This window comes from Salvia hispanica, chromosome 5, assembly GCF_029641045.1.
Source record: "Salvia hispanica isolate PSC_SH4W2 chromosome 5, Shi_PSC_v1, whole genome shotgun sequence".
NCBI lineage: Eukaryota > Viridiplantae > Streptophyta > Magnoliopsida > Lamiales > Lamiaceae > Salvia > Salvia hispanica.
Genome location: NC_142696.1, coordinates 34,128,369 through 34,153,110, shown reverse-complemented (window position 1 = coordinate 34,153,110; position 24,742 = coordinate 34,128,369). Strand labels below are relative to the sequence as shown.

Genomic DNA, 24,742 nt, shown 5'->3' with positions numbered 1-24,742 from the left:
AATTTTTATATAATATTTAAAAATAATCAAAGAATTGGGTACCAGAATCACTTAATAGGTGAGTTCACTTGACAAAATATAGCTAGGTGGATGAGCGTTGTAAAGTTTTTATAGTAATCTCTTCGTTTCAAGTTAGCAGAGTCGTAATTCATTTTAGAGTTTTATAAATTAGTTGAGTCATTTTTATTTTTTTTCAAAAACTTTTCTATCTTTCCTGCTTAATTAATCACTCACTTTCTTTTTCATATTTATTCTGTGTCCTAAAAATGTAGTAACTGGAATGGACTAGAGTCAAGAGATCATGCATCTCAAGCAACCTTTGCAACGACAATATTTGCATAAATTCAACTATAGATGACATAATATTAGGTGACGCCGTGACGGTTAATCTGACGTAATCCTTACAATAATAATGTTGGTGGAATATTATAAATTCAAGTACAAGAATGGTTTTCCCTCTGCAAGAGAGCCATTGAAGCAGCCGCAGCATCAAAGTGTGAAGAACTTCATCAAAGGTTCGTATATAAGAAATTATATTTATGATAATAGTTAATGGTATGAAATGTACAAAATTCATTGCTTTGGTCACATAATTTTATTTTGTGTTGCATTTCAGATTTTTTCGGCACCATTATTTTTTCTTTTCGCTCTTCTCACTATTCGGTTTTGAAAATGTATGAATGGAGTATATGATTTCAGTCGGTCATTAAGCAGTTTCATGCTTACCATATATTTATAAATGTTATTCATTCATACCCAGTTATTTAATTTAATTGATATCTATATGTCGAATTTATATATATATTAAAGTAAATTATATCTAGTTGAATTAATGAAGTACATATAGTTTTTTAAGAACATCAATCATGCAATTAATGTGCAATATGTTTTACAGAAAGGTATGCATAATTACGTTATGTAAGGTAGTAATTATGAAAATATAAGTAAAATATTAGTATACAGCACTTTATTGCGTGGAATTACAGAAAAAGAGTTTGTGATAAGTATGGAGTTTATGGATTAATATCACAGCAATTTATTGCTTGGAATTACAGCAATTTATTTATATAAGCAGAAGATTCGTACCCCGAATTAAATACGCATAAATTACACCATGAATTGACGTAGATAAATTTTGGTATTATCGAATTTTGATGAAGAAAATATATGGATTTGTTTGTATTTTTTTTGTTATTATTATTTTTACAACAAAATACTTGAGAATAAACGAATTGTATAGTGATCATAACATTGTCTAACTAGTAGTAATTATTAATAGTATTACAAACACGGAACATAAGTAGTGAATACTTTTCTATGTTTTAATTTTCTGTATAATATACACATCAAATTTCATTAAAATCGATGCATGAATATTTTTTTATAGAGCACACGCGTATTTTGAATGTGGTTATTCCAATTCTATATTCACGATTTTGCTCTGATACCAAATACACGGTCTCTATTCAACAAAGTTATTCAAATTCAAGAGCAGTACTCCTTCCGTTCTATAGTAATTGAGGCGTTTTTTTTCGACACGGAGATTAAGAAAAATTGTGTTAGGTGAGTTGAGTAAATGGAGAATAAAGTGAAAAATGAAAAAGATAGAAAGATGAAGAGAGAAAAAAGTACTCCCTCCGTTCCATAGTAATGGAGGCAAAACTTTTCGGCACAGAGATTAAGAAAAATTGTGTTAGGTGAGTTAAGTAAAGAGAAAATAAAGTGAAAAATGAAAAAGGTAGAGAGATGAAGATAGAAAAAAGTAAGAGAGAGTAAAGTAGGTGTGGAAAAATGTGTTGACTTTTACTAAAAAGAGAAATGACTCTATTACTATGGAACGGACGGAAATGGAAAAACGCCCCTATTACTATGGAACGGAGGGAGTAAGAGAGAGTAAAATAGGTGTGGCCAAATGTGTTGACTTTTACTAAAAAGAGAAATGACTCTATTACTATGGAACGTACCAAAATGACAAAATGACTCTATTACTATGAAACGGAGGGAGTACTATATTGTATGACTAAAAAATTTTAGTAACATATTTTACTTGCAAAAGAATGGTACTATGATGTTGTTCCCCAAATATTATTTTGGCAATTTTTTTGGCTATACTACTCTTTGAAAATAAGAGCCATATTTCATTTTTGTTTTTTTTTTTTATCCCAATCAAGAAGATAATGTTTATATCTTTTGTGATACTATCCCTTAAGTTCCATGGTAATGAAGTCATTTTATCATTTTGGTACGTTACATAATAGTGGAATCGTTTACCTTTTCAGTAAAAGTAAGCACATTTCTTCTTACTTTATTCTCTCTTTATGTCTCTATCTTTTTCATTTCCTACTTTATTCTTCTTTTACTTAACTCACTTAATATATTTTTTTCTTAAATCACTTGCTAAAAAGAATGCCGTAATAATTAAACTAGCTAGTCAACTTGAATGGTAAAAAACTACTCCCTTCATCCCAGATAATTTGAGACATTTTAACCCGACACAGGTTTTAAGAAATCTAATGGAAAGTGAGTTGAAAAAGTTGGTAGGATGTGGGTCCTATTTTTAAAGTATTAGTTTTATAATAAAATGTGAGTAGAAATGAGTTAGTGGAATATTGGGTCCACTGCCAAAAATTGTAAAAGTGAAATGAGACAAATTATGTGGGATGCCCAAAATGGAATACTGGATCGAATTATCTGGGACGGAGGGAGTACATAAAAAGACAATGTAGCATACATCTTTCAAAACTGTTAAAGTGCATGATGCCGGTATGTTTTCAAAGAAAAAGAGACAGAATCTTCCTCCTTCACCGGCACATGGTGTCTTTGAGTTTAATCACAAAACACTTGAGTCATTCTTGTTTTTTTTTTATGATTAGTAAAGCTTTCTGAAATTTTTGTTTACTACTCCTATCTGTCAGATTTTGCCTTTTTGGTTTCTTTACCTTTATCCTTCTCCCCTCTACTCTATATATATGGACTATATTTCTGGGGTTTGTAGAATTGAGTTAATCACACTACTATTTCTTTGCTGTGATGGTTGCTATGAATTGCACAGCTATGCAGCAGAAGCTATCGTTCCCCAACAAGCACGGTGAGAAGCTTGTTGGCATACTCCACGACACTGGCTCTCCACACCTTGTAATTCTCTGCCATGGTTTTCGATCATCGAAGGTGCTGGTTTAGTCTTTAATTTTCAACAATTCATCTCATTTCCCCTCTTTTCAATTTTATTATCTATAAATATACTTCAATTCATATCATGGAGAATGACAAGATCTTGGTGAGTATTGCTGCTGCTTTAGAAAAAGAAGGAATCAGTGCTTTTCGCTTGGATTTCTCCGGAAATGGGTATGATCTTGATATGTTTTGGTCTAAACTTGACTTGTTAGTTGCAAATCATTCAATTCTTTTGTGATTCTCTGTTTTTTCATGTTTTGAGTTGATTGATTTACAGGGAAAGTGGAGGCTCTTTCCAGTTTGCTAACTACTCAAGAGAGCTTGAAGACATAAGATCTGTGTTTGAGTACTTCATTGGATCGAACCGCTCCCCAATTGCAGTTGTTGGTCATAGTAAAGGTATGCCAGAGTATTTATATCTAACTAAGGGCATGTTTGTTTGACAGGAAAGTAACGTTAACAAGAAAATGATTCCATTTTTGTCTGACCAATATGTCATTTTTAGTTGTTGTCGAAAAACTATAGCTTGTTTCCACTTTGCAGGTGGGGATGCTGTCATTCTGTATGCATCTAAATATCACGATATACCTGCTGTGGTGAATCTTTCTAGTCCTTCTGATCTCGTAAGAGGAATGGAGGACCGGTTTGGTAAAGATATCTGGAATAGACTCACCAAAGATGGATATGTGGATATTATATCCAAAACAGGTAATTGTTTAGTCTTGATGCGATAAATGATCAAAATGGCATGGTTGGTTTGTGACCTTTATATTGCTAGAGTTTCAATAATGAAAGGATTGACCTATTCGATTTTGAAAGTTTTGATCACCTTCTGTTGAGATGTAATAGACGAAAATCTTTTCAAGGATCGCATTGTAAATCATCGTTTGGTACTAATTCTGGTATAGATGAACATAGAAATTACACGGTATCTTCTGTTGGAGGTGTATATCTGCATTAGATGAATGCTCTTTAGGCACAAAGAAAAGTAGAACTTTGATTTTCATTTCCATTTTGGTAACTGACATCTAATTAATCTTTTAACAGGTGAATTGGAATACCGTCTCACTGGAGAAGGCATGAGGGAGCGACTCAATACAGACATGCGTGAAGCCTGCCGTTCAATTGATGAGAAATGCAGGTAAGTAAGCATTATGCTAATTTCATCTTTAAATGAAGAAACAGTTTTGGTTAATGGCTCTAACTTGTGAAATGTGCATTAAGGGTGCTGACAGTGCACGGGACAGATGATGAGGTTATCCCGGTTGGAGATGCATATGAGTTTGCCAAGATGATACGAAGCCACCAGCTGAAAATCATACAAGGAGCCAATCATGGATACACTTCACATCAAGAAGAGATGGTCTCAGCTGTTCTGCCTTTCCTCAAGGAATGCATGAGCCGCTCAGGTATGTCGATCTCTTGATTTTATGTGCTTCAAAAGTTGTTTGTGGTTTTTTCTGCTAATTTTACCTGATTTCTATTAGGCTCATCATGTGGAGGGTGCAGGGATTGATTCATAGCTAATAATGCCCCATCCTTTGTTCCAGAAAAGACTTATGCAACTTTGAACATTTTAAATTTCAAGAAAATAGGATTATGGTGTATGTTTATGTCTATTTATGTACACAACAATTTCCTAATCCAAACAGTGGTGAAGTATTTTTCTTCTTTATCAATAACATTATGCAGCTAATTTAATCTCAATGAAATTCATCTTTTCTTGCACACATTGTCATTGGATATTCGTATAAGTGGTGTCCAAGCTTTACTAAAAGCTTGTGAAAGGCAATAAAAATTGAGAGTTGAATTGAAGGTTTGCGAACAAGCTCACGGTGGTGTTATTAAACAACCAAATACAAATATATTCGCCGGGGCAATGAACCGGACACCATCGTGCTTGATTCGAATAATTATCAAGCTCGAAAAATGAAAATGACCGAGCTTGGCTGGGTTACTGTTTAATAAAGCTCTAATGACTTATTTTGAGCCTCTTCACTCGCAACCTAATTAAATTTCATTTTAAAAAGGAGAAGAGTCGATCTAATTAATTTAATTTGTACTGTTAATACATTAAGATTCGTAATCCTCTTTAATGGAATAATAATTGTAATTGAAAATGTTGGTGGAGTGAGCAACTGACAATTCAAGGACTGCTCTCAATTCTCATCTATTCAACTCAGCAGCTCAATACTCTGGTAAGAATCCCCAATCAAGTAGGAAAAAACCTGATTGGTTTGGTGGAATCATGGGTGTTGAATGTGATCGAACGAGAGAGAGAGAGGATTTCCTTGCTGGAGTAATTATATACTACTATATATCTATTCTTCTTTTGTTATACTCCATGTCGGAAGGTTGTTTGTCGCATATTTCTACTACTATAACCGTTGATCTCACCATGGGGTATTTAGGTGCCCTAAATTTACAACTGATGAATTGATCGATTTTGAATTTGTTTGATCATTTTATCCTCTAAAACCTCGATTGTAAACGCAATAACCATAATTTTTTCTGCTGGGTAATCCATATCAATTGCAGTTTTTCAGCAGCTATGCAGCAGAAAGTAACCATACCGAACAAGCATGGTAAAAACCTTGTTGGCTTATTGCATGACACGGGATCACCACAACTAGTTGTTCTCTGCCATGGTTTTAGGTCCACAAAGGTACCACTTTCTTGAGTTTTTAGTGATTGAATTAATAGACTTTCAGATTTTCATACAAATTTTGTACAAGATTTCACCTTCCTCCTTGCATAAAAGAAAAACTATGAGATTTTCTATTAGAGATGAGTTCGAGATGCAGCTAGTGATGTAACCATTGTGCATTAATATTTCATTAAATATCATGAGCTTGTCGGGTCTGCTTACATTAAACTTGCTACTGTATCATATCTGTGGTGTTTCTGACCCAGACATCTGAATGGATTTGGACATTTTAAGTGCAGTATGATGTTAAGATGGTTTTTGGTGGGAGCTGCTTTAATATGCTTTTAATTTTTGTAGTTGGACTTTTAGATGTATGGGCATATGCTTTTGGCTGGCGTATGTCTCTATATTCACTGATCTCCAGTTCTTTAACTCATTTTTCATTCAAATCGTCTGAAGTATAATCTCTCTCCTCCTCCTCTCTCTCTCTCACTATCTTCCTCTTCTCTCAGAAAGAAGGTTGAATTGTGACGCAGATAAATTTTCGTGGATTATTTGATTGCTGTCACACAATCTCATGTGGCTTGTCAAGTGCCAAAAGAAATCATATAGGATCTATATGTATGGAATGGATGTTTGCTTACTCAAGTACATGATGCCTGCATTGGCCTTTTGTAACTACTAGGTCTCAATTCTTTTGAGTATATGGACATTTCAAATCCTGATTGATTTACTTCACATTTCGATTTCTCAATTTGAAGATTCGTAAATAGCAACTAGCAGAAGATTAACATCCAGCATCCAGGTCTAAGGAATATCACTGTGTGTGTAAGCATGCATCTTCCATGAGTTGCTTACTTCTATTCTGGTTAAATTTTCCCAGGAAAATAAAGGTTAAAAAATGATTAGTTTTGATTTGTCATAACTGACGACTGACTGAACCTTTATATCTCTAAGTAAAAGATACTCCTATATTGGGTGCACTGAAGACAAGAATAATCTTCTTGACTGGTTATAATGCATACGGTGGGGTCATACTTTACTTTCAGAGGCTCATGAAATATAGTAGGGTCATGCATTAGAACCTCATGAAACATAACCCCATCCTGCATTTAGATTTTTGATACACAGTATGTGTATTAGAAGTCTGGGAAATCTCAGTGTAGCAGCTACAATCAGATTATCTTTAATAATTCCACTCAAATCATGCTTCCTTTTGTAGGAATACAAAATAATGGTCAATCTTTCTGGTGCTTTACAAAAAGAAGGAATCAGTGCTTTTCGCTTTGATTTCTCTGGAAATGGGTATGGTTTTAGAACATGATATGTTATCAGTTATTTTCTTTGTTATTTGCTAACCACTTGAATTTAATTTTTCTTTTCATTTCTGGATTTCATGTGCTTACTTGATTTGCAGGGAGAGTGAAGGTTCATTTCAGTTCGGTAACTACTTTGATGAAGTTGATGACTTGAGATCTGTGGTTGATTACTTTGCTGGGTCAAACCGCTCAACCATTGCAGTGCTTGGTCACAGTAAAGGTATACCGAGTATCTAGATCTAAATATCTTAAAATGCTTAAATGCCGATCAGAAAAGTTGAAGATAACCAAGAACTTCCACTCACTCAATCCTAGAGATGAGAGTGGATAAGATTCAGCTAAACCTTTTCCTCCCTAATGATATCCATTTTGGTGTAACACGTGCAATCCGGTGTCTGAATTTAATAGCCAGTCACATATTTTGATCATTTTCATAATTACTACCCCCATGTAATTCATGATTATTTACTTCTGGCTATTAATGCCATAAAGTTTACTCATTCATTTGATAGAAAGAGAAAGAGAGGAGCAAGAGTGCCTGTTTGTCAAGTTTTATTGTGTTTTGATGTCTCCAGATACACAAAGAACAAATCTTCTACAGTGGATGTGTGAATTTATGCTAGTAGAATCACATTTCTCTTCCTGTGTTGTAATTGTGATTTTAATCAAATCAAATAAAGTTAACTGCTAACTCTATCCTACAGTGCAAGCTACTGATCCCCGTAGTTTCTTAGAATATCTTCAGAACCTCTGAAATAATAGCACTTAATTTACATTGAGGATGTGGATAGTACTTTCTGTTTGTATGTTCTTTATACTTTAAAGTTTAAACAACCTGGAACTACTAGAATCTTGATAGCATTTTCTAGAAAGTAGATATCATTATGTAATTGAGCATTTAAATGGTTTTTGGGATGGACTCCTGTCCTCTTTTCAATAGTCTACTAATTCTTGCTGTTTCTTCTTTTTTTTTTAAAAAAAACATAAATAAAAAACCTTTGGATAGTTGCTGTGGGCAATGTTGTCTTTATATCCTGTTGTAATGCCAGTTAAACTGAAATAACCATTTAGTCACTTTGTCAACCCAGTGTAGTGTTGGCTATCTAAATATTTCATTGACTTAGATCTTTTTAATAATTTTGCTTAGGTTCATATGCCATATTTTTTCATGGACTGTTTTTTTCCACTTTGAAGGAGGGGATGTTGTCCTTCTGTATGCATCAAAATATCATGATGTGCCTGCTGTGGTAAACCTTTCTGGTCGTTATGATCTCAAAAGAGGAATTGAGGAGCGGTTTGGTAAAGATTTCATGGAAAGACTCAAGAAGGACGGATACATAGATGTTAAAACCAAAAAAGGTAATTGTTTGGTTTTGCTTGTTTCTGAAACAATGAAGTGATTTTTTGGTGATGTCATTTAATGGGTGTGGATTGTTACTGAATGAACCCTAGGTCTAGGGAGTTTCTATCACTCATGAGTGATCTGAAAGTTTCTTTGATGAATTTTACTTTCTTTAAAACCTTCCTGATATCCTAAATTGAAGAATAGGTCCCTTATAAGGTGGATTGGTTAGCCTCCCCTCTTCTCTTTCTTTCTAAACTTGATAAATTTTAACTGGAATTATCATTTCGCAGATGCTTCTATGCAGCTTCTTTAACATCTCATTCATCAACTTCACTTGGAGATAAGATAAGAGTGAACTGCATGATCACAACTTTTTTGAACGATCCTATAAATGAGCATAAAATTGTTTACCTTGTATTAACATAAATGTAACATGGTTCTTTTCTAACCTTTATTATTAGAGTTTACCTTAATGGAAAACTGGTTCTCCTTCATTATTTCAAAAGCTGTGTTTTTATACACATGTACATCTGCATTAGGTGAATGATCTTGAAGGAAAATGGAAAGTTAAGTGCACAACTTACACCTACCTTTATGGTTCTTTTTCATTTTGGATACTAGTGCTTGCAATCTAGTTTTCAGTAAATAAAGCTTAACATTTGTTAATAGGAGAAGTTGAATACCGAGTCACTGAAGAAAGCATGAAGGAGCGACTTAATACAGACATGCATGAAGCATGTCTTTTAATTGATCCGAGCTGCAGGTCAGTTTAATGTTAATTTATTCTAATTTTACATTAGTTTCTTTTTTTTTTTACCTTCTTTGGACTGTGCAAGAAAGTGCCTCCATGCTCAACTCTCAAGCTTCACATTGCTCTTTCGTAAACAGGAATTACACTCAAATCTCAAACTTAATGGCAAAAATGTGCAGTATTTTCTAAATACTATTCTCATTCCTTTCTCTTCAGAATTTTAAAGGCCATTCTGGTAAGTGTGTAAAAGTTGATTCTTAATAAATATGAGATTCTTAACCTTTTGTTCTCTTTATCCTACTGTTTATTATGTTAGGCAATACATTGCATGCGTGTAGCGGAGACGATGGCTCCATCAGGAATAAAGCTAGATGTATTATTTTCTTCATCTAAAATAAATGTGGCCCAGCACTAGTTATAAAGATGTTTCAAAATCTATAAATTTGAAGCCAGACTTGTGTATTAGAGCAAATGTACGGTAGAGTCAACTTGAACAAAAAAAGAAACATGGGCATTCATAAAGTTGACATTTTGTCATGAAGGTCTTATCTTGAAGGACTTACTTTTAGCGTGCCATTGTTTTTGCGCGTGTGCTTGATTTCTAGTTTACCCATCAGTAATGATAAAAATATGTAGCAGAACTTATCTAACTTATCAAAATCTGTATTATTTAGGTTGCTGACAGTCCATGGATCAGCTGATGAGATTATCCCACTAGAAGATGCGAAAGAGTTTGCCAAGATCTTGCCAAACCATGAGCTAAAAATCATAGAAGGAGCCAATCATGGATACTCTTCACATCAAGATGAATTGGTCTCAGTTGTTTTGCCTTTCCTAAAGGAATTGTGTGCTACGCGATGAATACATGCCTCCCAGTTAAGTTGGTCGATTTCCTCAACTTGAATATCTGTTAGACCATTACCGATTATTATGCGAATTAACTCTCATCATCTGCGCTTAGAACATTGTCTTATCATTTGGAAGGTGGTTTATGATAGCTAATAAGTACTACTACACCACTATTAGGTGAGTAATGATTTCCAAATATTCATGTACAACTTGGAATTTGTAATTTTAAAAATGGATGAGATTGAGACGTGCGATGTGGTTATCTTTTGAAGATAGCAGAATTCATGGTTAGCAGAGAAATGATGCATTTTCCTCTCAATTGTGAATTCAATGTTGCCAAGGGTTGCGGCGGTTTAGGCCATCCACAACTTAGCCTCAAATTCTTAGTTAGATCTTTACCATCTCGAGTTTAGCGTAAACACCAACAATTCAACCACAAAATTTTAAAATAAATATGGCTGAGTATATAGTTTTAAAAAAATATATCAAGAGCGTAATTCAATTGTTGAGTACGGATATTTTACTCTAATCGATAGCTTATGGCCGTAGGAAATCACCTAACAACCAGATGCTAATTTTAATGTGCAAATTTCGTTTCTACTTTCGAAAAACATTGAGAAAAGAATCTCAACTAATAAATCAAAGTGCTACTAATATTTTACAAATTACAAATATGTAGGTGAGGAGACTAAATCTGAATGATAACTATTTACGAGAATGAATAAAAGAATGATGAAAGTTTAAATGAAAGCAGGAATGCAAGTTTGATTCCTTAATTGATTTAATTATGACAGTTAGTCGTTCGTAATTAATAAGCAAAGTACAATTCGATTAGTGAATGTGTATACAGAAAAAAAAGGCAAAGTTTGTTCTACCTCTATAAAAGCAAAAAGACTTGTTCAATGCAATCGTCAACTACAAAACCAACTTTACTACTGTTTGCAACCTCTCTTCAATACAGACGCCGCTTCTCCTTTCTTTAGCCTTTTCACATCTATGCGGCAGCCACCTTTTTCCCATCCTCAATAAAGAAAATCGCAGTCTCCGGGACCTAAAAATCCAAGAAAAAGTAGGAGCAATTCAGTATCTAGCTGGTAGTAAAGCATAAATGCATGCCACCAGCAAATATAAGTTATCACCACTAGATAAAAAAGCCATTGCTTCTAGACCATGAATTCCCAGAGATGAAGATGTCCATATAACATGTAGTACTAATGAGAACCTTCCAAAAGTCTTAAAACGACATGTCTATTCATTCAAAGACCTCTTTCAGCGCCAGAAAATGTTCTGTCGTTACATTGCATGTGAAAATAACAAGAAAATAAGGGATGTGAGATCATAAATAGACAATCACCGCTGCTGCAAGTCATAAGGACCAACAATTCTTTGTTAATATCCGACTACGCAATGACAATCTTTGTTAATATCCAACTACGCAATCACCATCACCAATTTGCATCATTTAAAAGATTATTCATATTATTAACAAAAAAAGCAGCATCAAAGCAACAAGTGCACCACTCACTTGGGGCAAGTTTTAGCAATCTGCAACCGACCACCAAGGCTCAATCAAACAAATAACTGACTAAGTAACTAATAACAAAACTTCTAAAAAACTATTAACAAAACACATGCCACATACGATTCCATCAGGACATGTCAAACAAGTTGCAGCAATCAGAAAAACCTTTCCATTCAAAATTGTATCCAAGGAGATTTCTCGATTAAAATTCATTCGACATTTAATTGTGTATTTTGAATTTTTTTAATTTACTCATGAAGAAAATGATGTGTCTACATGAAGTGGTTATTATTAGCCAGCCACATTGGCTTCCATTGGATGATATTTCAATAGCATTAAGATAAGTCGTCAAATTAATAATTTTTTATCTCTTAGAGTCTTATGGTCTTTTAAAACCATTAAAAGGTCAGCCTTAAATTGATCATGTATATCTTTCTAGTCCTAAATTGATAATACTATAATTCATCCATAGGGTCCTGAACTGATAGTTAACCAATTTTCGGTCTTATAAGATTCCTATACCTCAATAGACATGTGAAGTTCTGGCGACTTAGCTGAAGTTACATAAGATACAGCCACATTTTTGCAGCCATTGATTACTTATCCTAGATATGCAACACAAAGGCAGACAAAACTACTTAAAAGTAAATTCATAGAGCAAAGCAAGCTGAAGTTACATAAGATACAGCCACATTTTTGCAGCCATTGATTACTTATCCTAGATATGCAACACAAAGGCAGACAAAACTACTTAAAAGTAAATTCATAGAGCAAAGCAAACAAAATTATGATTGAGAAGAAATGAGATTACATCTGGCCAGGTGTCTATTATGAACTCCACTATGTCGTAGGATATATCTCCTTGAACATCAATTTGCTCCTTCTCAGTAGGGCCCTAGTGGGAATTACAGAATGAAACGGATCAAATTTAGTTCACAGTTGCTCAGTGTCCAAAGGATTTCAATTCCGAAAACCCAACCAACCTTAACTACAGAAGCTCCAGTGGCAAATTTTTTGCCAAGCTTCTTTGATGCATCATTTAGTTTAACACCTGTAACGTGGCATTACAAAATGGTATAAAAAATACAGAAAGATGAGCTAGATATGATAGTAAAAGAACATGAAACACCTCCTTACCAAAAAGCTCTAGGCCTTTCACTGTAGTTATGCATTTTCGTTTGTTACGGGTCATCTTTTCAATAATAACTTCTTGTTTCTCCTGTGAAAAAGAAATAAGCTGTTTCAGTGGCTGATTTATGCACTAAATCCTATCCTACCAACATAAGAGTACAAGCAACTTTATAAAATACATTCATTAGTCAAAATATGTATACGGATCTGAGGAAGGAAAACAAATTTTGGAATTTTAACCAGTATTTTCATTGTAACTACCAGTCACTAGATACAAAATGTAAATTTATAAGTGTCCACCAACTGGCATGCAATAATTTTCCATGGACAGTTATGATGCTATCGGTTTCACATGATCAGACAGATACGAACCTGTTATAATTATGCTACTTCAAATCCACCAAAAGTTTTTAATTCTAGCTTTCAGGAAAAAAAAACTTGAATTGTATGGATCTATAAACTCTAGTCAATACCAACCCAGCAAAATAGATCCTGTGAATAATATACTAGAAAATTAAAAGTTGACTGATTTTAATTTGTAATCTTTGTAATTAAAAAAAACTACACACAAGCATTCCCTCCATACCTCGCAATAACTCCCATGTAGCCCAAAAGAAGAATGAACGACAAAATAGTGATAATGTGATTGGAAGTTCACATTCTGAATATTAACCCTCGAAAGCTGAACTCAAATAAATTAGGTTTACGACTTAGGGAGACAAAACTTATTAAAGTAGCTATGAATTATGCATCAACCAATCCTCCTGAAGGAATGGCGTTCAATCAAATATATAGACTTTCCCAGCTTCCCATCATAGATGCAATCACATGAATGTATATAGCACAAGCCAAAAAGTATTATGAGGTACGTGTGGAAGGAGCTGAATCCTACAAACAAATGACATTTGCCATGGTCTGAGAAGAATGATCACTAAGAGGCTTACCTTCTTTTTAATCTTCCCACCAGGTAGACGTTTGACTTCTTCCTTGGGTTTTGAAGAACCTGCTGCAACCGAGGTAAGAAATTCAGCATACATGATACAATGCAGCGCATAATTCAATTATGGATGAAGGGACGAAGCTAGCCATCCAGAACACAACAGTATGATTCCCCGATGTAAACATAACCGTTATAATTATAACAGAAGAAGAGATATACAAGAAGTTCAAAAATGCTGTGTTCTGCTTCATGAACATATTGTTCAGACATTCTATGAACTCAACAACATAAAAAATGAACACAAATTAATACTTCCCACCCCTGAATTCATAAAAATGCACATTTTATTGCCCCCATGAACCAAAAAAAAGTCAATTGTATCACAGAAAAACATATACCAGATTACTGGTGATGGGGCTTCAAAGGACCTGAATACAAAGGAAGGGGTATCCCAAAAGGGAAAGCAAACAACAAGCAACACACACATAGGAAAAACTTAACTTGAAGGAATATGAATACAAGCACAAGCACAGATAAGCACAGCAGTATATATGTATTACCATCGGAAATAGAAGTGGACTGAAGCTGATCAGATAATCCGTCCTTCTCACCAGCATCTGAAAATTGGTAAGAGAAAAATTAACAGAAGAGAAAGGCATCAAAAAGCAGCGAACTTGAAGCAGCAAATCCCTAAAACAAAAATACTGAATAAGAAAAAGGATTAGGGCGAAAAACCTTTAATGAGATCCGGATAAAGATGAGGCGCGTTCTGGATCAACCAGGGCTTGCATTTCTGGAAATCGGGTCCGAATTCGCAGAACTCAGCGGGCAAGCCGCATACGCCGCAGTAGAGAACCTGAACTGGTTGGGGTTTCTCCGCCATTACTGATCAACACAACCCTGCTGTGAGTTAGTTAGGACTTAGGGCGGTAATCAATTTTTGAGACATTTATTCTTATAACTTTTTTATTGATTTTATGTTAACGTAGGAGTACTAATTTTTTTTAAATATTATTTTTAAATGTTTTTTAATTGTATTAATCAAAATTGAAATAAATATGGAAAATCAAGGACCCCTGCGACATAATAACAAAGTGATGTTAATTTTTTCTAAAATAACATTATTGTATTTTGAATTTTGTTAAAACATGTCTGTATATCCAAAACTGTTTGGTTTTGTTTTCAAATTGCATTTTATTTTAGAGTAAAGGTAAAAATTAATCCTAAACATATAGTCAGAATATGAATTTGGTCCAAAACATTCACTTTTTGAAAATTTGATCAACAACATTTAAAATCGTTATCGAAGTGGTCATTTTCCGTCAAAAACTAACTGTCAACACCTAATTACTGATTTTTTATCTTAATTAATATACTAATGCATAATTAATTAAACAAAATTAAATATAAAATTAATAAAATGCTAAGAAATTCCAAAATCGACCATTTCTCTCTTTTCTTCCTTCTCTTCCATCTCTCCTTCGTTCTTCCTAAATCGGAATCTCTCTCTTCTTCTCCCGGCGCTCAACGTCGTCGCGTCTTTCTCTCTGCTCGCTCCTCCACAAATCGTCACCATCGTGCGTTTCTCCGCATTGCTGCTGTCCGAGATCGAAACTGTCGCCGTCCACCATTGTTGTCGCCATCAACCCCCATTCCTTTCGGCCTCCTCATCTCTCTCTCAATTTTTTTTTTCGGCGGTCTGACATTGTTATCTCCGCTGACGTTGTCACTGTTGCCGGAAGATGGTTTCGCTTCCGTCACCTTTGCCTGCTCGTTGTCGGTCGAGCAGTATTGCTGCTCCATGACCTCATCGTCGCTGTTCTTGCCTCGGTCCAACCTATTGTCATCTTCTCTCCATATGTTTGTGGTCGTCGATTTTGAAATTCTTAGCATTTTATTTATTTTCTATTTAATTTTGTTTAATTAATTATGCATTAGTATATTAATTGAGTTTAAAAATCATTAATTAGGCGTTAACCTTTAGTTTTTTATGAAAAAGGACCACTTCGATAACGATTTCAAATGTTCTGGATCCGATTTTTATAAAGTGAATGTTTTGGACCAAATTTGTATTCTGACTATATGTTTATGACCAATATTGAACTTTACACTTTATTTTACTAATTTAATTTCAATTTTAGCTAATTTTGGGCTAATTGAGAAAAATTTTAATATTGTGATTTTATATTTTGATTTCAAAAGTTAAGTTATTAGTTTAATCATAAGTTAATAAAAAATTACTATGACTTAAATTGTAATTATCATTTTTTATACTCCCTCCGTTCCCCATTAAGAGTCACACTTTTTCATTTCGGTCCGTCCCCAATTAAGAGTCACACTTCATTTTTACCATAAATAGTAGGTAGGTCTCACATTCCACTAACTCAATTCACTGACATTTTATTGTAAAATCAATATAAAAAAATGGGTCCCACATTCCACTAACTTTTTCAACCAATTTTTCTTTACATTTCTTAAAACTCGTGCCCGGTCAAAGAGAGACTCCTATTAGGAGACGGACGGAGTAAATTCTTGATTAGGTAACACGTTTTTAGAAATGCATAGTCGGGACTTTGAGGAGATTCGCCGCAATTTGAGGTACTCCATGTTTTATTGCTTTTGAAATTAATTTCAATCTTCCTTGATAATTAATGTCATTTATCTAGATTATGCAAGTAGTCATTGTTTTGAAATTAGACTTTTGTGAAAATACCCAAGTTACTTTTCATCTTTTGAAGGTATAAGTACGTGGAGTAGTAGTAGTTGTCCAGTTGATAATGAGCAAGAATACCACTTTTGGCTTGATTCCAAAAGAATTGGGAATGAGCATCATTTGGCCGAGCGTGGAATTTTAATTTATTTAAGTATGTTATTTATATCATGGAAAATTTTAAATACTGTGATACAAATCAAATAATTCAAATTTAATCAAATTGTTGCTCTTAATGAATTGCAAGTTAAGTTGCAGTAAAATTTGTGATATCCTCTGATTTAAACATTACTCGTTGATAAAAAAGAATCAACAAACAAAATGGTGAAATGTCAAAGATTTAGTTTTTACAGAATCACAAATGTATACATACAGAAAAAAATGAACATGACTTGGAGCTTGCTTCCCTGGTTATTAATATTCTTTGAATCCGATCGCAGATAAAATTTTCTAAATTATTTTCTTAGCCGTGTGACTCTAGAGTTGTTAATTTGAATGAAAACATTTAAATTTAAATAAAATAACATTTCACTAGACGTTTTTAATCGATTTGGTTCTACCCAGTTTTTGAACTATATAAAACAAAATTAATTCAAATTTCAAAAAAAAAAAAACACACACACAAAGGAATACTATGAAATGTTAGTAGTAGATATACACATTCTTTGGGCCATAACAAATTATTTTCCGTCAAATTTCACAAATAGCACTTGAATCCTATCTGAAATATTCTCAATATTCGAATACATAATAATGGGCGTTTGACTAAAATAAAATACAGTTAAAATTGAAAATGTACATTTAAAAATAACGAATTTCAAAAATTACTACTACTGTTACTTATAGGATTATGAAAATTAAATTAGAATCAAGAATATAATTTTTTGAGAGCTTATATATATAAGCTTTTTGGAGCTTATTTTACATTTTATAAATTGATTACGAGTCAAAATTTTGGTCAGTTACTTCAAATAAAAAATTTAGTTATACTACCACTTACCTAGTCCTTATTTCCTGATTTCGAATCTATGGACTACGATCAAATAATATTGAATTTGAGGTAATTCGAAGCTATATATATTCTAAAATCAAAAGACGATCAGGTAGAGGCGATTGGAATGAAAACATTAATTGCATTCGAATTGCCGAATTTTACTAAAATTTTGGAGGAAATCTGCTAACCTTCCGTCAGAATCAGAGTTTTCAACAACAGCAAAAGGTAATTTATCATCTCAGACGCATTGGCATTTCAATTTCTTGGTTCTAGAAATGGTTTCTCGGTTTAACTTGCGTCAAAATTCAGTCTTTCCGCTAAATGATTTCTATTACTACCATTTTGCTTCAAAAGATTCAGTCTTTCTGCCTAACTGATTCGATTTTGCACTTTAAAGACTTGGGCTGTGATCTAATTGAATGAGCGTTGCTTTTGTTTACTTAGCTTGTTTTATGCTGCGCATTTCCACTTCCCAATTTCATCAGATTGCCTACTTATGCAGCAACTCTAGCTTTCTAATCTGATATCCTTATTGTTTGAATCGGGTTATTGGATATGTTTGTTGAGATTTGTTATGAAATTCTTGGTCCTTTCATGTTTGACTAACTTGGTAATGTTCAATTATCTCAGCTGAATTGGAGCTAATTAGGGTTCCAAGAGTGTGGAGCAAGATTTTGGGCATTGTGGGTTAGTGGGCGGAGTAGTCTTTGAATGTTTATGCAATGATTGAATTGGGGGAGGCATCTGAACCCGGGTCCAGAATGCTGAGTTGTAGATTGGTGACAAGTGGTTCGTCTGGTGAGGACGAGCGCTTTCTCCGGCAGATGAGCTATGGGGGCAGTGGAGCTAAGAATACTAGCCCTCTTGGCTGATTGGGGTCTAGGAACACAAGTCCTTCCAGGCAGAAAGTCATTAAGACGAAACCCCGGGGTTTGGACGAAGAAACTGAGACAACATTTTGTAAATCTGTTCAGCCAGATGTATGCATGGAGGATACCATTTGGGCTATGCTGCCAGAGGATTTGTTGAATGAGATTCTGGCTAGAATTCCACCGTTCATGATATTTAGGCTCCGTTCTGTTTGCAAAAGATGGAACTTGATTTTGCAGGATAATAGCTTTCTGAGGTTTCATTCACAGGTACCTTCTCACGGGCCTTGCCTTCTGACTTATTGGAGGAATCCACAGATTCTTCAGTGCTCCGTGTTCAGCTTGCCAATGAAGCAGTGGTTCAAGATTCCGTTTAATTTTCTACCACCGTGGGCTTTCTGGTTGGTTGGCTCTTCGGGGGGTCTGGTGTGTTTCTCTGGAATGGATGGTACAAGTTTCAAGACGTTGGTTTGTAATCCTTTAACACAAACTTGGAGGACTTTGCCAAGTTTGCATTATAATCAACAGAGGCAGTTGATTATGGTTGTTGATAGGAAGGATCGATTGTTTAAAGTCATAGCCACTAGCGATATTTATGGCGACAAGTCATTGGCCACTGAAGTATACGACTCAAAGCTCGACAAATGGTCAGTTCACCAAACCATGCCTGCTGTGAACATGTGCTCCTCAAAAATGGCTTTCTGCAACTCAAGATTGTATCTGGAGACTCTTTCACCACTCGGTCTAATGATGTATCGGCTCGATACAGGGTACTGGGAGCACATACCTGCAAAGTTCCCCCGGTCTTTGCTGGATGGATATTTGGTGGCCGGGACTCAGAAACGCCTGTTTCTCGTTGGAGGAATCGGGCTGTACAGTACTCTGCAGAGTATGAGGATTTGGGAGCTTGATCATACAAAATTTATTTGGACCGAGTTGTGCAGGATGCCGCCAAGGTTCTTTCGATCTCTCTTGAGACTCTCAGCCGAGAGATTTGAATGCTTCGGACAGGACAATTTGATATGCTTCACGTCGTGGAACCAAGGGAAAGGTCTTCTGTACGACGTGGATAAGAAGGCATGGTCTTGGATTGCCGGATGCGATCTCCAATCCTACAACAGCCAAGTGTGCTTCTACGAGCCACGATTTGATTCGACAATTTACTGATCTTGTTGCATTCTTCAATTTTTTGTTGGTTAAATATAAAAGAAAAGGAATGAGCGATCTTGTAGCTTTATATATAAGCCTTTAAAACATCTGAGAAAGTAAGAGTGTTTATGAGCAAGAAAATGACGGTTACTCCATGAAATGCGAGTTAGTTAGGGAAATTACGCAAACGATAAAATTTGGCGCGAGTGAGGTGGTTTAAATAGTGAGGAGCAGCTGAAGAAAACCAAATCAAAATTAGAAAAGGGGGGAAACCAAAATACAAACACAAGTGGAAAGATGCCGAAGCGCGGGAGGACATCCTCCACGGGCAAGGGCAAAGATGCCGCCGGAACGTCCTCCAGAATTAAACCGTCTGCCTCCTACAAGAGGAAGCCCGCCGTTAACGAGGGGTACAACAACTGGAAGCAGCACGTCCCCCTGCTTTATGACTGGATCGCCTCTCACAATCTTACCTGGCCCTCTCTCTCCTGCCGGTACGCCTTTAACACTTGCTCCTTTTCTGTTTGGCGCATTCTTGAACACAGCAACTTCTTCGAATCTGTATCTTGTTTATCTTTAATCCCGCAATTACATTTACTGCTCAGAAAAAAATGTTTTACGTCTCCCAAACTTAGGGTTTTATGCCTCAAGAATTTCACATTTGGTGCCTTGTGTTTTCTTGAATTCTGTCTTACTTCAATTGCCTCTGTTTTAATTATTATCAAAATATTTCAACTTTCTTGTTTGCAGCTGGGGGCCTGTTCTTGAACGAGGAGCTCAGAAGAACATACAACGATTTTACCTGTCTGAGCAGGTGAACTTTCTATATTTGTCATATATTTATCTCTGTTTCTTGCTTTTGAAATGGGTTCTATGTTTTTATATTCAATATGGAACTTGATTCTGTTGTACCCTGTATTTGTATCCAGGCATCTGTCCCGACTCTTTGCATATTGTTTTACGTTAGTGTGTTTGGGATTTGGTCTTCTTGCATTACTTTCTTGTGTCATGTTGTTTAATACTCCGGTATTAACCCTACAGTTTTCCGTTAGTAGTAATTTCCTGTTATATTCAAAAGTGATGGATCTAATCAATGCATATCCTTCATGTTGTTAATCAGACCGACCGTACACAGCCGAACACTTTGATCATAGCAAATTGTGATGTTGTCAAGTGCCGCGTTGCTGCAGAAAGTCATATAGCCAATGTACATATACTTCGTACAATTTCTAAATCTCAATTATGGATTGCACTTATAATTTTTTTTCTATTGATTTATTTCTTGTACTCTGTTATTAGATCGATGAAGATGCACATTCGCCACATGTAAAGACGTACAAAACTATATTACATCCAGGAGAGGTATGATATAAGCTCAAAATACTGACTTGCTTTTTTTTTTTACTTTCCATTCCCATTAGTTGCAATAAAAGCTAACTTTTTTCTTATAATTAGTATGTGCATATTAAAAGTTTCTTTTTCTTTTTCATCCCTCCAAAAATGATAGGTCCCTTTTGCATTGATCTTATATTTAATTTTAAATTTTGAGAAAGTGCAAACCTGTGATGTAGTTCATGTTTTAGAACACCTTAGTTCCATGTATGTGTGAGAAGATGTAGTAGCACTCTATATCATCTTCCATACCAGCTTGACTGCCATTACTCTTGGCCCTTTTATGATGAGAGAAATACTGTTCGAGCATTTTGCAGTACCACAATGTATTACTTTGTTTTTTATAAGTAATCTCTTATTCTCGAAGCTACTTGATAAAAGATTCATTTGAAGAATTGTAGAATGCATTTCCTAGTATTTACCTGTCCTTAAAGTTTATACCCCCTTTGTCCCATTAAAAATGAAACATTTTCCTTTTTGGGTTGTCACACTGAAAATGAAACAATCCTAAAATGGAAACATCATCATATCTACTTTTTCTCTCTTACTATATTTTCTCTCCACTTAACTCACAAAACAACACTACATAAATCTCGTGCTGAAAAGCAAATGCTTAATATTTAATGGGACGAAGGGACTATATGTTTATTTTTACATTTTATATCTGCAACTTAATCATTTGGTATGTCTTTTAGAATAAACTTCATTACTTTCTTTTGTAATTATCCTCATCTATATGTTTTTATTTCTGGTAGCATTGTTGTGTGGTTGTACTTGTACTCATTCTGTAGCTAATTTTGTAGGTAAACAGAATTAGAGAACTGCATCAGAACAGAAATATAATAGCTACACACACTGATTGTGCTGTAGTAAGTGTTATTTAGGTTTATCTTCTCTTTTGATACACATTATTTAGAAATTTATTTACCAAAGAACTGCTTGATCTTTTGCTTGAATTTGTTTATATTAGGTTTTTATTTGGGACGTGGAGGCGCAACCTAATCGGCGAGCTATTCTTGGAGCTGAGGAGTCTCGCCCAGATTTGGTGCTTAATTAATTAATTTACTGGTTCTTTCTTTATTGACTATCTAATATGTTTAATGTTTTACTTGGGTCTTATAATGTTTCCCGAGTTGAATATTTACATTGGTCTAGTAATGTGATGCTAGATTCTCTGCTCTGGTTTGTGAGTTGTTAATAATTGGAACCATGTTGTTTTTCATACTAGAATTGAGATATTTTATTTTGATTATCTTTCTGTATTCTCCACACTTAATGATTTTAAGAACATTGAAAATTTAACTTTTCACATATATCAGGTCTTATCAGGACACCAAGACCTTGCAGAATTTTCTCTTGCAATGTGCCGAGCCGAACCCTTTGTGCTCTCTGGAGGTACGGAGTTTTTTCACATAATTTTTGGGGTTTTTCTCTTTAAAGATTATAATTACAAGTTCTTTTACAGGGAGGGATAAATCTGTTGTGTTGTGGAGTATCCAGGATCATGTTTCAACACTTGCCAATGCTGGAACCCAATCTGCTGAGTCTGCTAGTTCAATCATAAAGGCTGCTGATAATTCTACAGTTGGCCCACGTGGGATCTTCCAAGGTCACACTGATACAGTTGAGGATGTTCAGTTTTGTCCATCAAGGTAATACTCCTTGATATTGAATGATATGATGAGTATTGTATGTATACACCTATTTATGTTTCTGTTTACCTATTACATTAATTCATAGTACTATATTTTGTTTTCAATTTTGTGCATGTGCTTTAATAATTGATTTCAGATGCCTTTCTCTTTCTCTAAATTGTGTCTGTTCTATTATGTTTCTGCTACTCCATACTAGTAAGTGTTAGTGAACGATTTCTCTTTGCTGATTTGTCATATTCGTTGCACTTTGTAGCTCTCAGCAATTTTGTAGTGTTGGAGATGATTCTTGTTTGATATTTTGGGACGCAAGGATTGGAATTGATCCGGTTGTTAAGGTTGGGTGGATATTTTCTTGATTTCTTTTTTATCTGCATGCTTGTTGTCTTTTCTTTAGCTCCAGAAACTAGTAGTCTGTGTACAGCAGTTGGATCTTGGGAGTCAGCTTGTCCTGATTCATAATTAGTCTTTCAGTTTCAATACATAACCAATAAAGAGATTTGATTGATCTGAAGTAGATCAAAGCAGTGTAGTTTCTCTCGAGTGTAATTCATTAGACAATCAAAACTGCCTCCATATAATGTATTTGGTTGTTTCATGGTGAAAGTTAAGGCGGGAGCTCAAGGTTTTGGTCAAAGAAATAGTTGTGTTTCTATTGAAGTTTTCCTTTTTATGCATCTTATCTTCCTGAATATGTGTTTTCTTTGGTAGTTGTTTTCAAGTAAAGCTGTTTCTATTAGTTCATTTTACTTCTTCCTTACCCTAAGATGTTGCTCAAACTATTAGGTTGAGAAGGCACACGATGCTGATATTCATTGCGTTGATTGGAATCCGCATGATGAGAATTATATTCTAACTGGGTATGCAAGGATTTTAAGATGCTTATGTTGGTTGCTAATTGAACTCATAATGATTGAGCTGGTTCCACTATGTAAATTTTCAGGTCTGAGGATAATACAGTTTGCATGTTTGACCGCCGTAATATATCAGCGAGTGGAGTAGGTGCCCCTGTCCATATATTTTCAGGTCACCATGCAGCTGTTCTCTCTGTCCAGGTATTTCATTTTCTTTTAATTGTATCACATCCTTTTCACAATATATCTAGTATGTTTTCTAACCCTAATACAATTAAATGTTTGGAAATCCCAGTGGTCACCTGACAAATGCTCTGCATTTGGGAGCTCTGCAGAAGATGGCATGTTAAACATCTGGGACTATGAGAAGGTAGGATTTTAGGTGATATTTTTGCAATATAAATACTGTATACTCCCTTCGTCCCACTCAAAGTGATGCATTTTCCTTTTTTTGCGATGCCCCTTATCAAAGTGACACATTTCTAAAAACAGAAATGCCATCCTCTCTATATTCTATCTCCAATTAACACACTAAACAAGCATTTCTAAAAAGAATGCTTCTTGTTTTTACTTCACTCTTTGGTTGATATATGCAGGTTGGTCAGAAGGAAGACACAGGGTCAGACCCTAATACTCCAGCAGGGTTGTTTTTCAAACATGCTGGGCACAGGTGATTACTCTTGTGTGATGCTGTGTTTTATATATGAATGATATACTGTGAGGATAATTACAACACAAGCATCAGTCCATTGGAATAAGGTTGTTTTTTCTTAAAAAGTGGTAATTTTGGGTTTCAGGGATAAGGTTGTTGACTTCCATTGGAATGTTGATGATCCATGGACAATTGCTAGTGTATCTGATGATGGGGAATTCGCCGGTGGGGGTGGTACTCTTCAGGTATCATACTGTTTGGCAGTTAACACATCTTCTAGCTGTCTCGATAGGCTTTAAATCTGACTCATCCCGCATTATGCTACGTTTTGCAGATTTGGCGTATGATAGATCTTCTATACCGGCCCTCAAGATGAAGTTTTGGCTGAGCTTCAAAAATTCAAAGACCATGTGAGTGAGTGCTCCAAGACTTCTTGATGGGCGTAGGAACAAATCTAACACTAATTGTTGGTTAGTTTAGGTGCGCACTTATGTGTGACAATGACTTCATTGTGTTGAATATGTAGAAATGAAGTGGATTTATGCTATTATCTGGCCTTGTATGGGTATGCTATTATTTGATTTTGCGGCATAATATTTGGAGCAAGGCATCAAGTTGCGTTTAAAACAAAATGCAGAACTATTCTAAGAAAATGAATAAGAATGAGTTAGTAGTAGTATATGTTTACATTAAGTATTCTATATTAAGAGAATGAATAATAACGAATTAAGTATTCAATATATATAAAATACTCTCTTTGTCTTCTAGATATTTTTTGATATTAAGAAAAGT

General features: G+C 34.8%; 4 protein-coding genes and 1 pseudogene across 6 annotated transcripts; 4 read left to right on the top strand and 1 right to left on the bottom strand.

Annotated features, from left to right (window-relative positions):
- Positions 1-475: 475 nt before the first annotated feature.
- LOC125189147 (putative uncharacterized protein YDL057W) lies at positions 476-4,856 on the top strand. Its single transcript, XM_048086390.2, has 8 exons — positions 476-515; positions 3,053-3,168; positions 3,263-3,345; positions 3,452-3,573; positions 3,718-3,882; positions 4,222-4,315; positions 4,399-4,583; positions 4,662-4,856. Exons 2-8 carry the CDS (start codon positions 3,055-3,057, stop codon positions 4,688-4,690), a joined length of 792 nt encoding a protein of 263 aa, XP_047942347.1. The 5' UTR covers positions 476-515; positions 3,053-3,054; the 3' UTR covers positions 4,691-4,856.
- LOC148926696 (uncharacterized) lies at positions 4,461-10,356 on the top strand. Its single transcript, XM_048086389.2, has 7 exons — positions 4,461-4,583; positions 5,713-5,839; positions 7,044-7,126; positions 7,239-7,360; positions 8,335-8,499; positions 9,155-9,248; positions 9,911-10,356. The coding sequence occupies exons 1-7, from the start codon at positions 4,567-4,569 to the stop codon at positions 10,095-10,097; spliced, it is 795 nt and encodes a 264-aa protein (XP_047942346.1). The 5' UTR covers positions 4,461-4,566; the 3' UTR covers positions 10,098-10,356.
- Positions 10,357-10,830: 474 nt separating this feature from the next.
- LOC125186961 (translation machinery-associated protein 22-like) lies at positions 10,831-14,619 on the bottom strand. Of its 2 annotated transcripts, none has more exons than XM_048083452.2 (7): positions 14,414-14,619; positions 14,239-14,295; positions 13,683-13,741; positions 12,745-12,826; positions 12,591-12,658; positions 12,419-12,502; positions 10,831-11,136 (listed from the first exon to the last, which is right to left on the bottom strand). In XM_048083452.2, exons 1-7 carry the CDS (start codon positions 14,559-14,561, stop codon positions 11,080-11,082), a joined length of 555 nt encoding a protein of 184 aa, XP_047939409.1. In that variant the 5' UTR covers positions 14,562-14,619; the 3' UTR covers positions 10,831-11,079. The 2 variants fall into 2 exon arrangements, with proteins under 2 accessions (XP_047939409.1, XP_047939408.1); XM_048083451.2 differs by having other exon boundaries at positions 13,683-13,744; positions 14,414-14,618.
- Positions 14,620-17,422: 2,803 nt separating this feature from the next.
- On the top strand, positions 17,423-19,478 carry LOC125191121 (F-box/kelch-repeat protein At5g15710). The gene is made up of 2 exons (XM_089058984.1): positions 17,423-17,607; positions 18,013-19,478. The coding sequence occupies exon 2, from the start codon at positions 18,369-18,371 to the stop codon at positions 19,416-19,418; it is 1,050 nt and encodes a 349-aa protein (XP_088915110.1). The 5' UTR covers positions 17,423-17,607; positions 18,013-18,368; the 3' UTR covers positions 19,419-19,478.
- Positions 19,479-19,608: 130 nt separating this feature from the next.
- On the top strand, positions 19,609-24,560 carry LOC125189476 (WD-40 repeat-containing protein MSI4-like; annotated as a pseudogene). Its single transcript, XR_016130736.1, has 15 exons — positions 19,609-19,894; positions 20,151-20,214; positions 20,521-20,607; positions 20,700-20,762; positions 21,596-21,661; positions 21,763-21,837; positions 22,112-22,187; positions 22,258-22,444; positions 22,701-22,782; positions 23,231-23,304; positions 23,388-23,499; positions 23,594-23,668; positions 23,895-23,968; positions 24,096-24,195; positions 24,285-24,560. The product of XR_016130736.1 is annotated as a WD-40 repeat-containing protein MSI4-like (transcript).
- Positions 24,561-24,742: the final 182 nt, after the last annotated feature.

Bases quoted from the DNA above. Each gene is read 5' to 3' on its own strand.
- LOC125189147 (XM_048086390.2), top strand. From the start codon at position 3,055: ATGCAGCAGAAGCTATCGTTCCCCAACAAGCACGGTGAGAAGCTTGTT. The intron at 4,316-4,398 runs GTAAGTAAGCAT...ATGTGCATTAAG, and splicing joins TCAATTGATGAGAAATGCAG to GGTGCTGACAGTGCACGGGA. The intron at 4,584-4,661 runs GTATGTCGATCT...GATTTCTATTAG, and splicing joins GGAATGCATGAGCCGCTCAG to GCTCATCATGTGGAGGGTGC.
- LOC148926696 (XM_048086389.2), top strand. The intron at 5,840-7,043 runs GTACCACTTTCT...TTCCTTTTGTAG, and splicing joins ATGGTTTTAGGTCCACAAAG to GAATACAAAATAATGGTCAA. The intron at 8,500-9,154 runs GTAATTGTTTGG...ATTTGTTAATAG, and splicing joins AGATGTTAAAACCAAAAAAG to GAGAAGTTGAATACCGAGTC.
- LOC125186961 (XM_048083451.2), bottom strand. From the start codon at position 14,561: ATGGCGGAGAAACCCCAACCAGTTCAGGTTCTCTACTGCGGCGTATGC. The intron at 13,745-14,238 runs GTAATACATATA...CCTCGGTTGCAG, and splicing joins GTCCACTTCTATTTCCGATG to CAGGTTCTTCAAAACCCAAG. The intron at 12,659-12,744 runs GTAAGGAGGTGT...GCCACGTTACAG, and splicing joins GAAAGGCCTAGAGCTTTTTG to GTGTTAAACTAAATGATGCA.
- LOC125191121 (XM_089058984.1), top strand. From the start codon at position 18,369: ATGGAGGATACCATTTGGGCTATGCTGCCAGAGGATTTGTTGAATGAG.